At 40.5% G+C, this 21,008-nt stretch overlaps 1 protein-coding gene across 4 annotated transcripts in view; it reads right to left on the bottom strand.

Moving 5' to 3' along the window:
• Nucleotides 1-270: 270 nt before the first annotated feature.
• The window catches only part of znf335 (zinc finger protein 335), a 30,207-nt gene continuing 9,469 nt past the window's right edge, over nucleotides 271-21,008 (bottom strand). For 2 of the 4 annotated variants that reach the window (XM_031894240.1, XM_004918632.4), the window contains exons 11-28: nucleotides 20,137-20,155; nucleotides 16,411-16,527; nucleotides 16,255-16,331; nucleotides 12,978-13,138; nucleotides 12,652-12,881; nucleotides 10,586-10,694; nucleotides 10,377-10,468; nucleotides 6,909-7,168; nucleotides 6,443-6,524; nucleotides 6,105-6,278; nucleotides 4,900-5,042; nucleotides 4,707-4,786; nucleotides 4,547-4,620; nucleotides 4,213-4,290; nucleotides 3,959-4,042; nucleotides 2,346-2,411; nucleotides 766-847; nucleotides 271-680 (exon numbers count right to left, since the gene is read on the bottom strand). In XM_031894240.1, the coding sequence (XP_031750100.1) occupies nucleotides 580-680; nucleotides 766-847; nucleotides 2,346-2,411; nucleotides 3,959-4,042; nucleotides 4,213-4,290; nucleotides 4,547-4,620; nucleotides 4,707-4,786; nucleotides 4,900-5,042; nucleotides 6,105-6,278; nucleotides 6,443-6,524; nucleotides 6,909-7,168; nucleotides 10,377-10,468; nucleotides 10,586-10,694; nucleotides 12,652-12,881; nucleotides 12,978-13,138; nucleotides 16,255-16,331; nucleotides 16,411-16,527; nucleotides 20,137-20,155 (2,029 nt within the window). In that variant the 3' untranslated portion in view covers nucleotides 271-579. Of the gene's footprint in view, nucleotides 681-765; nucleotides 848-2,345; nucleotides 2,412-3,958; nucleotides 4,043-4,212; nucleotides 4,291-4,546; nucleotides 4,621-4,706; nucleotides 4,787-4,899; nucleotides 5,071-6,104; nucleotides 6,279-6,442; nucleotides 6,525-6,908; nucleotides 7,169-10,376; nucleotides 10,469-10,585; nucleotides 10,695-12,651; nucleotides 12,882-12,977; nucleotides 13,139-16,254; nucleotides 16,332-16,410; nucleotides 16,528-20,136; nucleotides 20,156-21,008 lie in introns of those variants that run through there. The other 2 variants (XM_012952774.3, XM_012952775.3) reach the window with 2 other exon arrangements.

Here is a 21,008-nt window from a genome sequence, read left to right on the forward strand (position 1 = left end):
AGAGGGTAGAGCTCAGGCCCAGGTACCTATGGTCTCTGGACCGAAATTAATATAACAAGAGGAAGGTGACAGGAAAGGATTACCCTGTATTGTGATTATCTGTGTACTACAGAAGATTATATCCTAAATCTGCCCTTATCCTTATTAATCTTATAAAGAGAGTGGGAGTCAAATCACAGACGAAATGTTTTTTGCCCTGGCTCAGCGTATGGGTACAGCCCAGCATAGGCAGCAGCCCATTTGATAACAAACACTCCTCACCGCTGCCAGCTTTCTCCACTTTCACTTTTTAATAACTGAAATAATTTTGTGCATTTGAAAAAAATCCCCAGAGCAGCCATCGGCAGTAGCTGTCCTGGTGCTTCAGTAAAACAACTGAATTTTAGGCATTTGTCACATTACAGATGAGGTACACAGTAGCAAAAAATATTTTATCTTCTGCCCTCCTGAAGGCCAAGTTATCCAGCGGCTATTAGGTGGCAGTTCGGTAGGTACATTTTACAAGAATAAAACAAAGTGCATTGAAAGGCAGCGCTGGTAGGGATCCGATCCCTGGTGTCAGCCCCAGCAGGGATGCACTCACTCCCCCAGTGTGATAATATCATATTCAATCTCTTGCGGAAGAGGCTGCTCCGTTTCTGTACTGAACACTGTCTGGGCCATCGCTGCATCTGCCACGGCTGGAAGAAACACACTTGGTCAGTGTACGGCAACCCCCCACAAGCACCACCCGGCCGGCACCCATCTATCATACGTGAGGCTTACCTGTGACAGCAGAGTGCGCTGCAGCTTGGAGCTGTTCTTGGGTGAGGAGCTGCTGAGAAGGGGACATGGGGACAAAGTGGATCTGCAAAAGACAATGCCATAGAATGCAGATTTGGTGATGAATCATTTGGATATTATAGAATACTAAATTAGTTTCTATGGTCCTGCATTAGCCCAGCTCCTCTTTAGTAGGGATACACCAAATCCAGGTTTCGGTTCAGGATTTGGAGAAGATTCTGACTATTTAAGCAGGATTCCGATTTGGCTGAATCCATGCCTCTGGCCAAACTGAAACAGAATCCTTAAAATCAAGTGACTTTTGTCAAATAAACAGGGAACTTGACCATGCAAATTAGGATTCAGATTCAGTTGGGTATTCACCCAAATCTTTCACAAAGGATTTGGGGTTCAGCATGATCCAAACATAGTGGAGTCGGTGCATCCCAATTTTTTAGAAATACTAGAAAGGATAGACTGTTAGTACCTTTAAAAACTCTTAAGGGGGTGGTTCACCTTCAGGTTAACTTTTAGTACGTTATAGAGCTTTTTAATTGGTTCTTATTTTTTATTTTTCATAGTTTTTGAATTATATGCCTTCCTCTTCTTACTCCTTCCACTGACCCCAGTCGCTAACAAAAACTACTGCTCTGTAAGGCTACAGTTTTATTGTTATTGTATGTATATTTTTAGTTATAAAGCGCTACTTATGTATGCAGCGCTGTGCAACAGAATAGATTAATACAAACAGGGAATAGATAAATACAAAGTATAACAATAAATACAAAATAAATACAAGGTACAGTTGTAAGAGTCAAAGACACAAGAGCATTGGGGTCCCTGCCCCGTAGAGCTTACAATCTATATGGGAGGGTAACTTACAGACACAACTAGGCAAATATAAGTGCTGTAGGTTACAGTGGGTGACACTGTATAGATAAAGAGATGTAGTGAGGAATGTAGAGCTTTGAAGGTTAAGAGAAGGAGTTTGTAAGATATTCTTTGTTTAATAGGAAGCCACGATAAGGACTTTGCATGAGCAGTCTAGCTGTCTGGTTGCTAAGCAAAACTTATGATACTTATTACTTCCTGTAGCCCACCTGCTATGTGCCCCTTTAGGCAATGGCACAATGGATGTTTTGTTGCCCATGGTAAATCTGCACTATCAGGGGCAACAAAATGTCCATAGTTCCTTCTCATGGCAGCAGTGTGAATCACTGGTGGGAAAACATACATGTCCCAAAGTAGCCCTCATGAGGCTGCTTCAAAAAGCACAAGCTGATGGCATTTTGCCACCTGCATTAGCATAAATTTACTGTGGGCAACAAAATGTCCCTGTGTGCCATTGCTTTTAAAAGTAGCCAGTAGAGGGCACAGGCAAGCACACAAAGAGGAATAATCCAATGTCCCTATGGGAGCAGACAGTTGGAAGCAGCCAAAAATTGAATTTTGCCAACATAGCAACAACAGCAGGCAAAGAGACATCCCTTTTACTCATCCAGCAAGAAAAATATTGATAGTTGATGTTCTGGCACTAGATCTAGGAAGGATTGTTTGTCTTGGTAGATATAAGGAATAGTTACCTGGGGGTCTTGCAGGAATGGGGTGCCTGATTCATACTGAATGTGTGTTATCTGACCATCTTGGACCTGCAGGACATATTATAAAACAAAAGAGTTACATAGTGATGAACAGCATGTACATTACCAGTGGGGAAGTTCACCTTTAAAGTAATTATTTAGTATGATGTAGAGAGTGATATTCTGAGACAATTTCCAACTGATCTTCATTTTTTATTATTTGTGCTTTTTGAATTATTTAGCGGTTTGTTCACCGGGTTGGAATTTTAGTATCTTTCTGATTGTTACCCTAGCGACCAGGCAGTGGTTTGAATAAGAAAACTATAAAAAAATAAAAAATGAAGACAAGTTGAAAAGTTGTTATGAATAGGCCATTCTATAACATTAAAAACATTAACCTGAAGGTGAACCTCCCCTTTAAACATTTAAAAGCACAATGCAAAGCTGCACATCTTCCTGCTAAAAGCTAACCCATAGACTTCATTCATATAATTGCCAGCTAACGCTTTGCTAATGCAAAGAAAGGCAAAGTAATGCTAGGTGAAAAAAACGTATCTGACCCTGATACAAGAACGCTTCATTTTACCAGCCTACATGGATTAGAGGTCTAATTCAAAGGTGAATTAGATCCGATTCTCATTTGTTCCTAAGGATTCAATTAAAAAATTGCAACTTGACGTTTGTAAAAATGGAGCATTAAAGGAGAAAGAAAGGTAAAAACTAAGTAAGCTTTATCAGAAAGGTCTACGTAAATACAGCCATAAGCACTCACAGAAATGCTGCACTGACTTCTCTGAAAAACGATTATTTGTGTCTGTAATTCCTGTGCCAGAGACACGCAGCTTTCTGCTCTCTGCTCTTTCCTGCTCACCCCCCCTCCAGAATGCTAAGAACTCACTCCCCTCCCTTAGTAATGTGGATCTGAGCCAATCAGCAGGAAGCTGACTCATAGGGTGAGATTTATCAAGACATGAATGCTTGGAGTGTCCGAGCGTATTTCCGACAATTTTTTTTTTGTACGCCCGCGCAACTCGGGAAGGTTCTGCCGCTGTTTACAATCATTCGGTACGAAAATTTCATGACTTTCGGATCGCCAATACGATATTATCGTGACTAATACAATTTTTTCGTAGGCACTTTCGTGATATTTGCGATCATCAGAAATTATTGTATCCAATCCGAATTTTTCCCATTCGGGATTCGAATTCGTGTCTTAATAAATCTGCCCCATAGTCTAACTAACTGAGTTAACTAACTTCAGTTTGGTCTCGGTGACTGTACAGGAGTAAGGCATTATGGGAACTTTCTTTACACAGCTCAGCATTTTTTCTTCCTGTTTGGCTTCAGATCTTCTGAACAGGTGAAATATGGGGAGACCATAAGGGCACTATTGAGACAACTGAAGGTATGCCTGCAGCTTGAGATTAACTCTTTACTAGCCTTTCCTTATCCTTTAATAAAGTTCATAATGAGTCCCTCAAACCTGGCACATAAACTGGGAAAATTCTTGGCTGGCTAAGCCAAAGAGAAAAGCCTTCCTGTAAATAATTTGCTGCTAGATTTGTTCCAAAGTAAGGATACGGGTTTCTCATTATAACCTATAAAAATATTCATACCTGGATATGATGTCCATCTGGTAGCACAACATATTCCTGGGGAATGAGGTGAGGGATATCTTCCTGAGAGATAATGTATTGTACCTAAACACGGAGAACGGCATAAATGTTGGAAGATGTGTAAATGGCAGACAGGAAGGAATATTAAATGACTGGCCAAGATATTGAATTAACCAATAGAAAAGAAGAAAGGGTTGCTAATTTCTGGATCTGTATGGAAAGAGGTCGGTTTGAAGTGGTTAGGATCTAGTTACCTGGTTATCTGCTGTGACCAGCTGCTGCAGGGTCTGTCCATCAGCTGTTGTGATCTCTTGAATATAAGCTGTATCTTCCTAAAATAAGAAAAAAAGATATCATCAGAGGGAGGGATGTCTCTTAAATCAGCTGAATCCAGCATGGAATCACATGGATTCAAAAAAATGAGACACCATGATCTATGAAAACCTGATCAATAACACTGCTAAAATATTGCCCAAAAGGACCAACTATAAGACAGAATTGAAATGATTTTATAGAGAGAAAAATGTGAGGATGGAGGATCAGCATTCAGCCACAAAGCATCACCAAAATTATTCCGGTCCTGCAAACCTGGCTGGCCATGGATTCCTCTTGGGTCAGGAAAATATGCTCCTCTTCCAGGGATGGGGCCGGTGTTAGCTCTGCTAAGACAGAATGCAAACACTATTAGGGTTCTGCATCTCACCCTAAAACCTCTTCATTTCCATCATTTCTCCTGCCCTTCCCTGACCTTCATTCTCTTGTGGCTCATTGTTCTTTCCTCGATGCAACCTCTGTATGTGGAACTTCAAGTGAGCTTTCCTAGTAAACCTGAAACAGACAAATAAGGTCACGACTATGCAAAAAGTGATAATGCTTGAGCAAGGTGAGAAAGGAAAATGGATGTAAGGGAAAAGCACAAGATAAGAAGGGATCATTCTCACCTCTGCCCACATATGGGACACGAGTGTGGCCTTTGGTTGGTATGTATCATGGAATGCCTACTCAGATCTCTCTTATTTTTGCAGGCAAAACTGCACTGATCACAGCGGTGCGGCCGGCGATCGCTATGCACAGACAGGTGATTCTGAAAGAGGCCACACATTGAGGGACAGCTGCAGGGCATTGCAGGAATCAGTAGACAGGAAGAAAGAGGAGATATTAGCAGAAAATGGGATGGAAAAAAACAATTTTGTGACAAATGTCTATTTTTATTTATTGGACTTACAGATTTGGGACAGGGGGTGTAGAGCTCCTCAGTCAGCTGCTCCTGTGGAGCCCTTTATACACAGCTTTTTACAATAGAAACTGCCTGCTGTTTCGCACCCCTCCTTCTCAAGTAGAGCTATTAAAAACTCTAGTTTCACGGGATGTTCGCGATGCCATTCTATCTACATCTGTTCCTTCTAAAGAAAATTTTCAGGCAGGGTCAGACTGGGCCAACAAAAAAACGGTGGGCCCCACTGGCCAAAGCGCTCTCCCTGTGTTGAGGTGATGTGCATGCATGGGGGGGGTCATAATATGTGCGCACATTGTGTAAGAAACAGGGTGCACAACTTTGTTGGGGGCCCTTGGGGTGCAAGCCCTGGTGGGCCCCAGACACCCGGGCCGACCCTGAGTTCAGGGCACTCTAGGAGGTTAAATCTACCAGCATGCTATTGTTGTGTTCTGGACTTGGGGACTAAAAACCCACTAGAAGCCCAGGCCGTTAACACCCACACTGTAAAGCAGTCAAGATACCACAGATATTTTCTACATTTCTAGCTATAAAATTCCCAGTAAGTTGTTCCAGTGGTCACAACCAAGGACCCATGGGTCCACCAAAACTAGAGTTTTAAATTTTACAATTACACCAATATCAGAAACCTCATGTTCATCTAAATATCATATCACTTCCTATATCAATTATACCTAACACCGCCATTCCCTCTTGTACAGGCCAGGAATCATACTATAAATGCAATAAATGCAACCCCCACATCTTCAGAGGGGCCTAGAGTGCATGGCAGCTCCTGCTTGCACATACCTTCATGCAGTCTGGGCCCCATGGCCTCTGCTACCTCTATAGTTATGCCACTGTGCATGCTATGGTAAGGACAACAAACCACTGTGAAGGATGATGGGAAGGTACAATAGAATGCATGCTTACCCGCACTTCAGGCCAGTTTGCAGCAGTAAAGATGCAGTCCGGGCATTTAAATCCGCCGCTAGGGACATGTGCTCTCTTGTGAATCTCCATCTCAGATCGACCCAAAAAGGTGGTTCCACAAAGCTTACAGCAAAATTTCTTGGCTGCAGGGGCAGCAGAATGATCTGAAACATGCTGAGAAAAAACACAAATACAGGTAAGAGCATGGTGGGAGTTGGGTGAATGGGAGTTTGGAAATGATTTAGGCATGTCACATGGGAGTCAGGGGGTTGCAGCCATGCCACAGGGAATGCTGTGAAACTGGGGCAGCAGAACAATGTCACAAGACCAGTTCTCACTTCAGCTTGCTGGGATTTGCGCAGGATTTTGTCCTTTATGTTTTCCCCCAGCAGTGTTGATCCTGGAGAAGCACTGGTTTCACTGCAACCAAAAACAGAGTATATAAACAATATGTAGGGATTCAGTGCCACACCCCTTGATCCGCTACCCTTTCTTTCTTATTCTGACCCGACTGCATTCTGCCCTATTTAGCTATTGATCAGGAAGGTGATTGTTTGGGCTCTATACACAAACCAGTTGGCTGCTGACTCAGTATACCATAGTCACTGTATGCCTAAAATACTGTTCTCGGTTGTTAAAATCCCCTTGTCTTGCCCATATTTACATTAATAAGATTTGACATCTTTCTCTACAACCTCCCATCCACATACACCTTTTCTGTTTCTATCCCATAGCTTCTATAGTTCTTCCCCCCTGTCCCATCTTCAGGCCTCTCTCAACACTGCTCTTTCATATGGGTCACACCTGCACAGTGACGCTGGAATATTTTCTGTGTTTATTAAGCTGTATTCGGCAGTTGTGAAGGCATTGTCGATAGTTATCTGCTGCACAGCCCCTTCGTATCCAGTATCTTCAACTCCTGCATCCTCATAGCCAGCCTCTTGAACGCTCGTCACTCCGTTTCCTTCCACATGCAAAGTCAGGACCTGAGCCATGTGGGGCTCATGAGCCATGCTCTGTGAGCTCTGAACCTCCCCGCCGGAGCCAGATTTCACTACTGCCACCTGGTAAAAACAGTTATACCCACATTAAAGGGGTTCACCTTCAATGTCCAAATCTTATTAAAACCACCAACAATGCTCTTAGCATGTTAGATAATTCATTTTACATAAAAAAAAGGCCACTGAAAAAAACTTTTTATACCTGTTAAATCAGTCCTTCTATCTCTCTAAAGGATGGGAGTGGCCTATTTTGAACCTGACACACTAAGAACTTCCTATATGCTTACATCATCACGCACAGGCTTTGCCCTTATTTTTTTCCTATTAGACCAATTTATTGGTTGCTTGTGCACTTTAACCAGTTGAATAAATTGAAAGGTCACTGGTTAATTTCTCCCTTGCAATGGCATAGGCAAACAGACTCAGCATATAACAAATCTAAATACTATTATGTTAGATTTGCAGCACTCTGTCACAGGCATAGGAAGCAATGTCAGATTGATTGACAGGAGACACAGCCAATAGGAGTTAAGCCTGCTGCCATTACTACACATGACATCAGAAAGAAAGTAAAAAAATTCTCTTCAGCTGCTCATTTTTTGTTAACTGGCAAAGACTGTTCTAGTAATGTGAACTGTCAGATTTGCGGTAATATTTAATACAACACAGGGGTACATAAGGGAACAATAGTAAAGTGCTAAAATACCACTGCTTTTTTTCTTAAATTCATTTCATTTCAATTATTGAAGGGACAGTAATCCCCTCCCATAATAATCTATGTGCTGTTTAGTGCAAGGAAAAACAAAACTCAAACAGGGAATTTTTTTCTTTTCCATTTTTTTAATAAAGCAGTAATGGAGCATTGTTTTGCTTTTGTACTTACTACCTTGTCTGCAATTAGCTGAGATAGTTCAGTTCCGGATAATGGGCTTTGTATAAATAACCCATTCCTGGCACCACTTTGTTCAGGCTGGTATGGCTTTTACAAATACGAAGTTGTTAAAGGAGAAGGAAAGGCTAGTAAAGAGTTAATCCCAAGCTGCAGGCATACCTTCAGTTGTCTCAATAGTGCCCTTAAAGTGATACTGACACTTAAAAAACTACTCTTCAAAATATGAATGTACATAAAAAGTTCCCTATAGATCATGTTGATCATTTTTCCCTGATAGGGCTGCTTTTGTAAGTAATTGTTACTTGAAGTCCCTCAGCCTGACTGTTTTGCCAACCTGACTGTCCCTTGTCAGCCTGTCATTTTTAGCTTCTAAAGCTAATGGCCTACTGCTGCACAAATATGGCAGCCCCCTCATAGAGGGCCATGGGGGATCAGATAGGGAATGTAAAAGCATTTGGCAAATACCTTTGAGGCAAAATTATAAATAGCATGCAAAAACAATGTTATGATAGATCTAAAAAATGGTTTAATTTTTAGTGTCAGTATCTCTTTAAGTCTCCTCATATTTCACCTGTTCAGAAGATCTGAAGCCAAACAGGAAGAAAAAACGCTGAGCTGTGTAAAGAAAGTTCCCAAAATGCCTCACTCCTGCACAGACATGCAGACCAAACTGAACATGCTCAGTTAGTTAGACTATGGGGGAGATTTATTAAGATTTGAACGCTCCAAGCGTATTTTCGCCGTTTTTTTGCGCTTGTGCAACTTTTTCGTGCGCTTGCCCAACTTTTCCGTGAAATCTGGAAAGGTCCTGCCGCTGTTTACAATAGTTTGATACGAAAATTTTGTGACTTTCGGATCGCCAATACGTTATTATCGTGACTAATACAATTTTTTCGTAAGCATTTTCGTGATATTTTCGATCTTCAGAAATTATCGTATCCAATACGAATTTTTCCCATTCGGGATTCGAACTCATGTTTTAATGAATCGACCCCTATGAGTCAGCTTCCTGCTGATTGGCTCAGATCCACATTCCTAAGGAGGGGAGTGAGTTCTTAGCATTCTTGAGGGAGGGGGGAGCAGGAGAGAGCAGAGAACAGAAAGCTGCGTGTCTCTGGCACAGGAATTACAGACACAAGAAATCTTTTTTCAGAGAAGTCAGTGCAGCGTTTCTGTGAGTGCTTATGGCTGTATTTACATAGACCTTTCTGATAAAGCTTACTTAGTTTTTACCTTTCTTTCTCCTTTAAGTAAGATGGGGATTTATTTGTGCACTGGTAATCTGATTAACTACATAACAATTTGTGCTAGCTGACCATAAATTGACTTATCAACCCCCATAGTCCACCCATAGCTTTATAATTCCCTTATGAGTATCTGTAATATGTCGTCACTGGGGTATGGGGTTGTTAAAGAAGAAGGAAAGGGTTAAAAGTGCGACCCCATAACTAGAAAGGCCTCATGTCCCTGTAGCTGATCGCTACCTTTTTTTACCTGGATAGCCTGTATATTGCCTGCACTCTCTGATTTTCATAAATGATATATTTCTTGTATTGCGGCAGCCATGTTGGATATTTAATTTAGTCCAACATGGCGCCGCGTAAGGAAATGCGCATGCGCAAATCTTCTCCCTCCCCTAGACACGAGCACGACCTACTCTACCCGAGCCGCTCCTGCTTGTGAGATTCAAACCACGCTCACAGCATATGTTAAATGCGCATGCGCTTACTGAGGAGCTGATCTTAGTCTCGGCGCAGAAGTCTCGGCGCAGGAGTGAGGCATTATTCATTATGGGAACTTTCTTTACACAGCTCAGTGTTTTTTCTTCCTGCGTAGCTTCTGATCATCTGAACAGGCGAAATATGGGGAGACTTAAGGGCACTATTGAGATAACTGAAGGTAAGTTTGCAGCTTGAGATTTACTAGCCTTTCCTTCTCTTTTAAACAGAGCTTTTTGAGAATACCAATATTTGGGCCATGGCACATACTAGGGTCTAATACCACATAATGTACATATTATATTTACTGTAAGAGACAGCCGAACGCCAGTGTTTCATACAGTGTCACAGAAGAGCTGTCAAATCAAGTTTAGGGCACAACTGTCACATAGTATTTATAGACCAATCAAAATGCCAAGAGTGTTACAACCAGTCTGTCATGCAGCTTACCAGACTGGACAGGTGATATACAGGGGCATAATCTAGGCATATTACAGTATCAGAATCTTAAAGTGACATTATGCCTGGTTCTCAAACACGCTTATCCCAAATAAACATACAAATTGGCAAGTTACTTATTTGTAATCTTAGGACATATTGGAATATCTAATGTAAACAGAAGTATCAGCAAGGAACTGTACAAAGGACTATTCACACATACTTGCAGAGGGCCTCCTGTGCCTTCCCTTCGAGTGCTCATATTGAGAAGCAGATCGAGAGCAGCCCTGGTTGCATATTCTTCCTCTTCACCTTCTGCAAAAGAGATGATTGAGATTGCACGGCTAATCTCTGTATCTCTTGGGCCCCTGCATAGATGGCCCGTACAGTAAATGTACTTAACACTGGTTTATACCCTGCCTAAGGTATTACCTTGTTCATATATAATGGCTGCAGCTCCAAGCGCACCATGTGATTGCTCCTCTGTTGGCGACTGCGATGTAGGCTGAAGTATTTGATAACTGAGTTCTGCTGCATCCATCTGTTTAGGAACCAGTTATATTATGTCACCACCATTTCTGGACAACTATTCCTCCATGTTTCCCACTAGCATTGACCCTCTCTCCACCTCCTCTATCTGCTTTTCTAAATTTTTCCATCATCCTAGCCTGTCACTATCTCTAAACATTATCGATTATCACTAAATTTTAAATTTGCACAACTTGTTAAAAAGGCAACTAAAGCCTAAACAAAAAATACTACAGCTAGAAATAATGTATTTTGTATACTGATAAAACATACTGAACTTACTGTACCAGCCCAGAGGTTCAGAATGTAATGTAGATTTTCGAGTTTTTTGGCATTGCTCAACGAAACGGTCACCTGGCTCTCCAGAGCCAGCGGCTGTATTAATAGGCAAAATAATCCTCCAGTGGGAATCTCACCTGATCTGTGCAAATCTGATTTCTGATTAAAGTTGGAAGCATTAAGCACAGTTTTCCTAGCACTGAACAAGTGTGCTATTTATCACCAGTGTAATATAATGAAGTCATAAAAATCTTGGTGAGCTCACTGCCGACTAATCTCCCTGCAATGCCATCCCCACCAGCTAGAATGTAAATCGCCGGTGGGATGGCATACGTGGCGCCGTGATTTGCCGAAGAGAGGAAACTTCAGGCGACTTCGGCAAATCGCGGCGCTGCAAAAGAAGATTTGTCACGTGGCGACTAATCTCCCTGTGTGTCACTGCCCTTAAACTCAACATTCTGCCTTAATTCTTTTTCTCATGCATTTCCAACACTGTTATTTAAAACGGGACCTGTCACCTCAACAAATAATTTCAAATCCTTTTTACTTTGTAAATTGTGCAGAATAAACCTTACTTACAATACATAAATTAAATAAATCTGGCATCCCTCAGTTTTGCAAGTAGACAATCACAGCATGCATACTGTTGCCATTTTGTAAACGCTGTTATTAACACAAGCTTTGCATCATCCCAAAATCACATGATTTTGGGATGATGCAAAGCTTGTGTTAATAACAGCGTTTACAAAATGGCAACAGTATATGTTCCACAGTCTGGCACCTGATGTCCATGTACATGATACATAAATGCAGTGGCATCTAGGAAGTGCTGAGGCATAGAGGTTGGGCAGATAATATATGATTGACAGCTCAGATTTTTAAATATATTTATTAAAGGTATGGATGTTTTAGTAAAAAAAATAAATAAATAAATGTGGGCTTCATGTTAATTTGCAAAGGGCTTTCTTATACAACTTTGTCTGGATGACAGGTCTCCTTTAATGGAACAGTAACACTAAAAAATGAAAGAGCTTTAAAGTAATAAAAATATAATGCACTTTTGCCCTGCACTGGTAAAACTGGTGTGTTTGCTACAGTAACACTACTATAATTTATATAATAAGCTGCTGTGTAGCCACGGGGGCAGCCATTCAAGCTGGAAAAAAGGAGAAAAGGCACAGGTTACATAGCAGATAACTGATAAGCTCTGTAGAATACAATAGTGTTTTATCTGTTATCTGCTATGTGCCTGTGACTTTTCTCCTTTAAATGGCTGCCTCCATGGCTACATAGCAGCTTATTTATATAAATTATAGTAGACTTTCTGAAGTAAACACACAATTTTTACCAGTGCAGGGCAGCAGCACATTATATTTTAGTTACTTTTATACACTTTCATTTTTTGGTGTTACTGTTCCTTTAAGTAAATGTACTGAATTTCATATATTGCATTTTTTAATACTATTATAGTTTTGGTGCCTCTGCCTTTGATTCCTTACCTTGGCAACCATAATTTTACATCTCATAAACCCTTCTCCAGTTTATATTGGTTTGCCTTAATACTAGAGGAAATCATTCATTTTCTACAGGAATCTTTCCCTGCCAACCCCATGTAATCCTACAGCTATCATTTCTCATTTACCTAACTTCATCCCCACCAAGTCTTCCCTACTCAGCTACTTTCTCCTTACCACCACTTCCTGAGGCGAGGGACCCTGGTTTTCTGACTGTTCATGCAGCTGCTTGAGCTCCTCAATCTGCTGCATAGAAAAAAAAGGTCGTCGACGACTGGGTGTTTCCTCAGGGTGCCGCTGAGACCACTCATTATAGAGGAGCGGATGTCGGCTTTGCACGTGGAGCCGAAGATTCTTCTTGTGCTTGGTAGTAAAGTGACAGTGGTCACAAGCAAAGGGCTTCCCACCTATGAGCATCAAACAGTGACCAATGACTTAGTTTGTCCTTGGTTAGACCTTCCTGTATGGGTATCTTTGGGCTCAAAGATAAGATATCTACCAACCTGCATGTTTGGTGGCCATGTGGGACAGCAGAAAGTCCTGTCGGTAGGTGTGGTATTTGCATTGACTACATTTGAATGGCTTGTCGTTCATGTGCGTTAGTTGGTGATTTAGGAGTTGCTTTCGATCGCCACAAATATATTCACAGAACTCACATTTGTACCTGAAGGAGAATTGGGATGATTAAGTCACAATTACTAATTTACTGCCACAAAGGCCAAACCGTTCCATTCACTTAGAATTCTAACAATAGTCTCAGGATTCCACTGACTTTATTGTGCTGTGCTCAGGCCTGGACTGAACTTTAAAACAGGCCTTGGCATTCCAAGAACACAGAGGCCAACAGTTCCCCACCAGCCTAATAAATAGTGACTGTCTATGGCATCTTACAGTATCCCCTCTGGCATTTGCCAGAATCCATAGATTGCCAGTCCAGGTCTGGTCATGCTAAAGGTTAATTTTTAAGGTGTGTTGTCCTTTAAAGTCCTGAGTCTACAGGGCTAAGGTAAAAGATGCTTATCACTTGATTTCCACATTAACCATAATAACAGTGGTTTTATTATGGAGAAGAAGAAATCTTATTTTAGAACATCAAAGACCTACATTGGCACAAAAATATCATGAAACAGATTGGGAAAATCCAGCAATTACTAAATCCCACCATCTGGGACAGCTGAAATATCAACACAGAATTACGCAAGCGCCCAACTCCCACCATTTCACTACGATGCATCACTGCCGCTGTCATCACTTATAACTTTCTCAGGGTTTTATTTACCTTAACTAAAAGGCAAAGCTAATACATGTCCAGGAAATCTTGGCTTCGTTTATTCTTTTCTGGATAGGGCTATGTGGGGGTGTAATGTTAGCTGGCCTGGGATTGGTAGGAAGTAGTTCAGAAAAAGTGAACAGTATCTGTGAGTATGTTGTTTTTTAATGGTTATGTTTCAGAACAAAGGGTTATATATAGTGTAACTGTACATCAGTCTCCCTTATAGATTGCAAGAGTTCAAAGTAGCAGCTGCAGCTTAATACAATTTACATACATTCTCCTTTTTATAAAATATTGTTACTTTAAAGTATCAAGGTTAGTTCTTTACTATAATGTAGACCGTGATATTCTGAGACAATTTACAGGTGGTCTATTTTTTTAATGGTTTCTCAATTAGTTTTTGTTTAGCAGCTACTATACTTTAGTATTTCAGCAGTTATCTGTTTGCTAGGGTCTTATTGTCCTTAGCAACCAGTTTTGAATAAGAGACAGGAAGATGAATTGAAAAAGGCAAGCATAGAAAGACAAGTAATAAAAAGTAACAATAACAATGAAATTGTAACCTTATGGAGAAATAGTTTTTGACTGCTGGGGTGAGTGATCCCCATTTGAAAACTGGAAAGAGGCAGAAAGGAAGGCAAATAATTGAAAACTACAAAAAACAAACAACGAAAACCAATTGCAAAGCTGATACGAATAGGGCACTCTATGGCGTAAAAGTTAACTAAAAGGTGAACCACCGCTTTAAGATAAAACACAGTAGGTAGATATTCTCAGCAACTACATTAATCTCACTATGGATTATAGTTTAAGCCTGTCTCACTGGTGGCCCACACATCATCTGGCATTTAACAAAGACCTTGGCATTTCAAGCACAAACATGCCCACTATAAAGCCTTTGTCTAACGCAACTTACAGCAACCCCTCTGCCTATCGCCAGAACTTTTGAAACTGCCAGTCTAGACTTCCACACTGGTGGGCTAACTTTTAGTAAATTATAGAATCGCCTATTCCTAGCAATTTTGCAACTGGTTTTCATTATTTATTCTTTATAGTTTTGGTGTTGTCTTCCTCATTTGCCTGTTTCCAGTTTTCAAATGGGGTACACTGACCCCAGCAGCCAAAGAACTATTGCTCTGCGAGGCTATAACGTCATGGTTATCGGACCTGGACTGGCAATCTGTGGGTTCTGGCAAATATATAGTAACATAGTAAGTAACAAAGACACAGATCCATCGAGTTCAATCTTAATGCCTATATACAGTATAACCTGCCTAACTGCTGGATGATCCAGAGTAAGGCAAAAAACCCCATCTGAAGCCTCTCTAATTTGCCACAGAGGGGGAAAAATTAACACAGGACTCCAAGATAGTAATTGGACCAGTCCTGGATCAACTGCTGGAGAGGCTACTGTAAGATGAGTAAGCAGTCACTATATATTGGGCTATATATTGGAAAAGGGGGGGGTTCTTTATGGGCCTCTGTGCATTTGAAATTCCAGGGCCTATTCTGAAACCCAGCCCAGACCTGACTGTTATTTTTCATTACTTATCTACCTATTCCATCCCTCTCCAGTCCTCAAACCATAGCTGAAAAACCATACTGAAAAGCTGCTGAACAAAAAGCTAAATAACTGAAAAACCATAAAAAAATAAAGACCAATTGCAAAATGTCTAAGAATATCTTTGCACTTATCATATTAAAAGTTAATTTAAAGGTGAACAACCCCTTTAAAAAAAAGGGGAAGGAGGAGTGTGATATGGAGCTGGGAAAGGAAAGAGTGATTGAAAGGTCACAGAGGAGAGATTAAAGGGGGGGGCATAAAACAAATGTGGCATACAAGGAATGAAGGGGGGGAGGAAAGGAGACAGAAGCGGAAAATTGTGTGACAAAAACTGGGAAGACAGGAAAAACCTAAGTTGAAAAAGAAGCCAGGGAAACACTGTAGAGGAGAAATTGGTGAAAAACTATGAATGCGGGGGAGGAATCTATGCTGGCATCAGAACCAGAATTTAATAATGGATTTCCAATGAAAGAAGAAATTGTGCGCACTTATTCTAAACAACTTATGTATCGTTTACCAGGGAAAATGTAATTATTTAACATTGTTTTTCCCTCCTGGATTTTACAAAGGCTCACCTTGCACTTTTTGTCCTGTCTGTGTTGCTATTCTCTCAGACTGGCTGGCCATACACTTATTTATAACATTCCATAGTAATACTGGAGGCAAAACGATCCTACTGGGTCTAATTAACGTTTAAATGATTTTTAAGTATCCATAAGGTATGGAGATCCAAATTACAGAAATACCCCTTATCCAGAACACCCCAGGTCCCAAACTTTATGGAAAACATATCCCATCCATGTACAAAGAAGCCATTATACTATGATTCTCTTATACTAACACAATTTTACAGGACAAGTGTGCGGTGGCCTATATACCTCTATATTAAACGTTGTTTTTCTATAAGCAGTCTACTAAAGGTTTGTACATGGGAGACACTTACCTGCTCTTCCCCACACACTGCAAGTGAGTCAGAAGGTGCATCTTAAAGGTGTAACGCTTTTTGAAGGCTTTACCACACTGCAGGTAAAACAGAAGCTATGAAGGACACATTACCAGCAAGGTAGCTACACCAACAAAATGCACGCTGGCCAGTTACCTTATCACACATGTGAGGTTTCTCAGCGCTGTGTATCTTCATATGTTGGGTTAGCCTCTTTTGCATGGTGTATATACGGCCACAAACAGGGCATGGGTAGGAAGCTGGTTTTGAAGTCTGCACAGAAAAGCATACATGCTGTGTGGGTGAGTGCACAAGATCAGAATGCCACACTGTTTGGGCATTGCCTAAAACTATGCTGGGAAGCACCAAAAGGCATGATAGAAGCTTACTTTAAATACCAATGCCTAGTCCTAAGTACTGTGCAGAAACCTATTAATCTTCATTTTTTATGGTTTTTTCCCAATACAGTATTTAGCTTTTTGTTTAGCAGCTCCCCAGTTTGGAATCTTAGTAGCTATCTGGTTGCTAAGGTCCAATTTACCATAGCAACTAGGCAGTGGTTGGAATGTGAGGCTGGAAGATAAACTGGAGAGGGGCTGAATAAAAAGATAAGTAATACAAAGTAACAATAACAATATATTTTAGCCTCACGGACCTCTGTGACCTCCATTTGAAAACTTTTAAGAGGCAGAAGAAGGTGACAAATAATTTTAAAACTATAAAAAATAAACTAGAAAGGGAAGTTTGAGAAGAAACTTCATCTTGGTTTGAAAAACCAAGACACTGAATGAAATCTTATCTGTTGTTGGCTCCACCCAGTTTTTTTAACCTTGGCCCACAGTTAAGGTGCCCATACACCTTCAGATCCGCTCGCTTGGCAATGTCACCAAGCGAGCAGAACTTCTCTCTATATCCCCCACCTACGGGTGGGCGATATTGGGAGAATCCAGGCTAATTCGATCGTTTGGCCCTGAGGCCAAACGATCGAATTATAACGACGGGTATAGGCAAAGTCGGTCCGACTAGATTTTTTAACCTGCCCAATCGATATCTGGCCGATTTCAGGTTTCAGATTTAATAGTGTCTGAATGGCAGCAATTTAAATTTCCCAACTGAAAGCCAATGAGTGACATCTGATTGGTGGTTTGTGACCCTGCCCACTTTTTCTAACCTGGAACTGCAGTTACCCAGTGTCTAACTCAGCAAAGTTTAGGGACCCTAGGATTAATAGTTAAAGAACGGCAGCAGTTTAAATTTAAACCAATAAAAGTCAATAGGTGAATTGTGATTGGTGGGTGTGCCCCCTTTTTCTAACCTTGAGGTCAAGTCACTTAGTGACATACTGTAAAGTTTGGGCACCCTGGCATAAATAGTGTGAGAATTACAGCATTTTCAATTTAAACCAATGAAATTCAGTGGATGAAATCTGATTGGCTGTTAGTGACCCATCCCACTTTTCATATTTTTGAACTGCAGTCCCCCAGTGACCAACTCTGCAAACTTTGGGGTAAAAAATGTGGGATTGACAGCATTTTACTGTAAACAGGTTAAATGTGATAGGGTATGGGGGTGGAGCCACAAACAGCCAAACTTTCAACTGCAAATACCCAATGACTAACTTTGCAAAGTTTAACAATCCTGAAATTAATACTTAAAGGACATGTCAACCCCCAAAATAATTTTTGCCTAATAAAAGACAACTTAATTCTAAGCAACTTTGCAATATACATTCATTACAAATTTGTAATGGTTTCTCGGTTATTTGTATACATAACTGCTATTAAAAGCAGTGTCTGTCTGTCCTTTCTATATATAGCAATTACATTTAAAAATAAATTTGAATGCACTAATAATTTTTAATAAATTGATATTGTAAAGTTGCTTAGAATTATTATTATTTTTGGGGTTGGCATGTCCCAAATAATGGCATCAGTTTAAATATAAACCAATTAAATTTAATGGATGGAAACGGACTGGCTGTTGGTGGCTCCACCCACTTTTCCTAACCTTTAAAGGAACAGTAACACCAAAAAATGTATATATTTCAAAGAAATTAAACTATAATGTACTGCTGCCCTGCACTGGTAAAAGTTTTGTGTTTGCTTCAGAAACATTATTAGACTTTATATAAACCCTGGTGTGTAGCCATGGGGGCAGCCATTCTAAAGAAGAAAAGGCACAGGTTATATAGCAGCTAACAGATAAACCCTGTAGAATACAATGGTGTCTTATCTGTTATCTGCTATGTAACCTGTGCCTTTTCTCCTTTTTTCCAGCTTGAATGGCTGCCCCCATGGCTACACAGCAGCTTATTTATATACACTATAGTAGTGTTCCTGAAGCAAACACACCAGTTTTACCAGTGCAGGGCCACAGTACATTATATTTCAATTACTTTAAAACACTTTCATTTTTTGTAGTTACTGTTCCTTTAACCTTAGTTTGAGAATGGCAGCAGTAAAAATTTTCCCTTGAACCACAGTTACCTGGTGACTAACTCTGCAAAGTTTGGGGATCTTAGTATTAATATTTAAAGAATGGCAGCAAATTAAATTTAAACCAATGAAAATCTGATTGGCTGTAGATGGCCCAACCCACTTCTTCAAACCTAAAACTCAGTCCCCTAGTGACCAACTGTCAAGAGTTTGGGGATACTGGTGTTAACACTGTGAGAATGGAATCAGGTTGAATTTCCCTATTAAAAGTCAATAGGTAAAATCTGATTGGCTGTTGGTGGCTCTGCCCAATTTTTCTAACCTTGAACCGCAGTTACCTGGTGCCCAACTTAAGGTTTGGGTGCCCTGGTGTTATTACTGTGAGAATGGCAGCAGGTTGAAAAGTCAAAAAGTAAAATCTAATACACTGGCTGTTCGTAGCTCCACCCACTTTTTGTCATCCATTTTCATTCATTTTGACCACATTACTATGTGATTCAAGTTTGATGAGTTTAGCCTCAAAGCTGTAAGTGTGGGAGCAGTTTAAAATTCCCTATTAAAGTCAATGGGTGAAATTTGATTGGCTGTTGCTGGCCCCTCCCATTTTGGGTCATCCAAGAAATGTTGCTGTTTCATTCAGGGTGACCCCATGATCATGTTATTCAAGTTTGGGGAGTGTAGCTTCAAAGCTGTAAGAGTGGCAGCAGTTTGAAAATCTTCCCTGTCAAAGTCAATGGAAAAATTGGGGTGTTTGGAGCGGCGCCACAGGATCACTTAGAAAAGCACAAGCAATCTGCTCTGCTATAGGACAAAGAAGTGTGGAGAGTTTGGGCAATGTACCTCTAAAACTGTAGGAGGAGTAGTGTTTAGGAGGGCTAAGAAGAAGCGGAAGTATAAGCTGAAGTCGAAGAACAGCATGTTGGGTTTTTCAACCAAACATGATAAAGATCAATAGCAAAGTTGCTAGGAATAGGCTGTACTATAACATACTAAAAGTATTATTAAAGGTAAACAACCTCTTTAAATATAGCTGCAAGACCACCTGTCTATAGCTGTAAGCAGAGACTCAAATCTGATATAGTTGGCAAAGTGCAAGCATAGAATAGTGGCATAAAGGTGCTAGAGGGGTCAAAGCACTATACTGTCACCCCAATGAACATAGGCTGCCTGTTGCCTCAACCCCCTACTTTACTGACAAAAGTCTGCTACCTTAGCCATACTAAACACCCTAAGGAACAAAAGGAACTGGAGAAGCACATATCCCTGTGGAAATCTGATGTAAAATGAGGATAAGGACTCTTAAGGACACAGGGGAACATAAGAGCAGACAGGGGTGGGGGAGGCAATGCCAAGCAGCTAAAGTATATAATCATCATACATTTACTAGCAGTCAGTATAAATGAGGTCAAAGTTGGCAAAGTTTAAATATTGGGTTTGCTGTTTTTACCTTCTCGGATTTCTTCTTTCTAAAGAATGAAAAAAAAATAAAATGGGGGTGGGGGTGAAGAAAGAAATTTCATTATTGCACACAGTTTGTAAGAGCATGCTCGCCATATAATATTGGTATCTGTTGTTTATATCTTAAACATATATACAGCTAAACTTCACTAACTGAAAGTATAGTATTTGTATTACTTCATTTTTCATTTATAATGAATAAAGTTCTGAAAGTCCTGAAGATGTCTGCAATTATGTGCAAGACGTACTGCATCCCAGGTTCTGCCAGCATATGCTTCATTATGTCTCACTGATTACGCACAAAGTGGTGCACGCAAATGGCAAACCTGCAGTCCAGGGAGGAACGCCCAGGGAAAAGACGGTGCCCTAACAACATAACTGCATAGTGCAAGCAGTGGAGTTGAGTAAGCGCCTATACAAGCACAGGGCTGCTGTATGTAATAACTACACCAGCACTAGCACAGACATTTTTTTAGGTTACACTTTACTGGGGCCTCAGCCTTCCTAAGGAAGTACTGCAACTGAAACAAGCCTGTGATTTAAAAATGAACCAGTATTTAATGACAAATAGCAACCGTTATCACATTTTTTTATCGAATATAGCACTACTAATTGTGCTCAATGATGTGTGCAATTTTTAAAGGAGAACTAAACCCTAAAAATAAATATGGCTAAAAATGCCATATTTTACATACTGAATTTACTGCACCAGCTTAAAGTTTAAGCATCTCAATAGCAGCGATGATCAGTTCTATACAGTTGTCACAGGAGCTTGGAAAGTGTCTGCACCACTCGCATGCTAAGTGTGCTCTGAACAGCTGAAGCAGAGCTTAGGGGTCGTCGCAAATTAATAAGCAGAAA

The sequence above is a fragment of the Xenopus tropicalis genome, chromosome 10, assembly GCF_000004195.4.
Source record: "Xenopus tropicalis strain Nigerian chromosome 10, UCB_Xtro_10.0, whole genome shotgun sequence".
NCBI lineage: Eukaryota > Metazoa > Chordata > Amphibia > Anura > Pipidae > Xenopus > Xenopus tropicalis.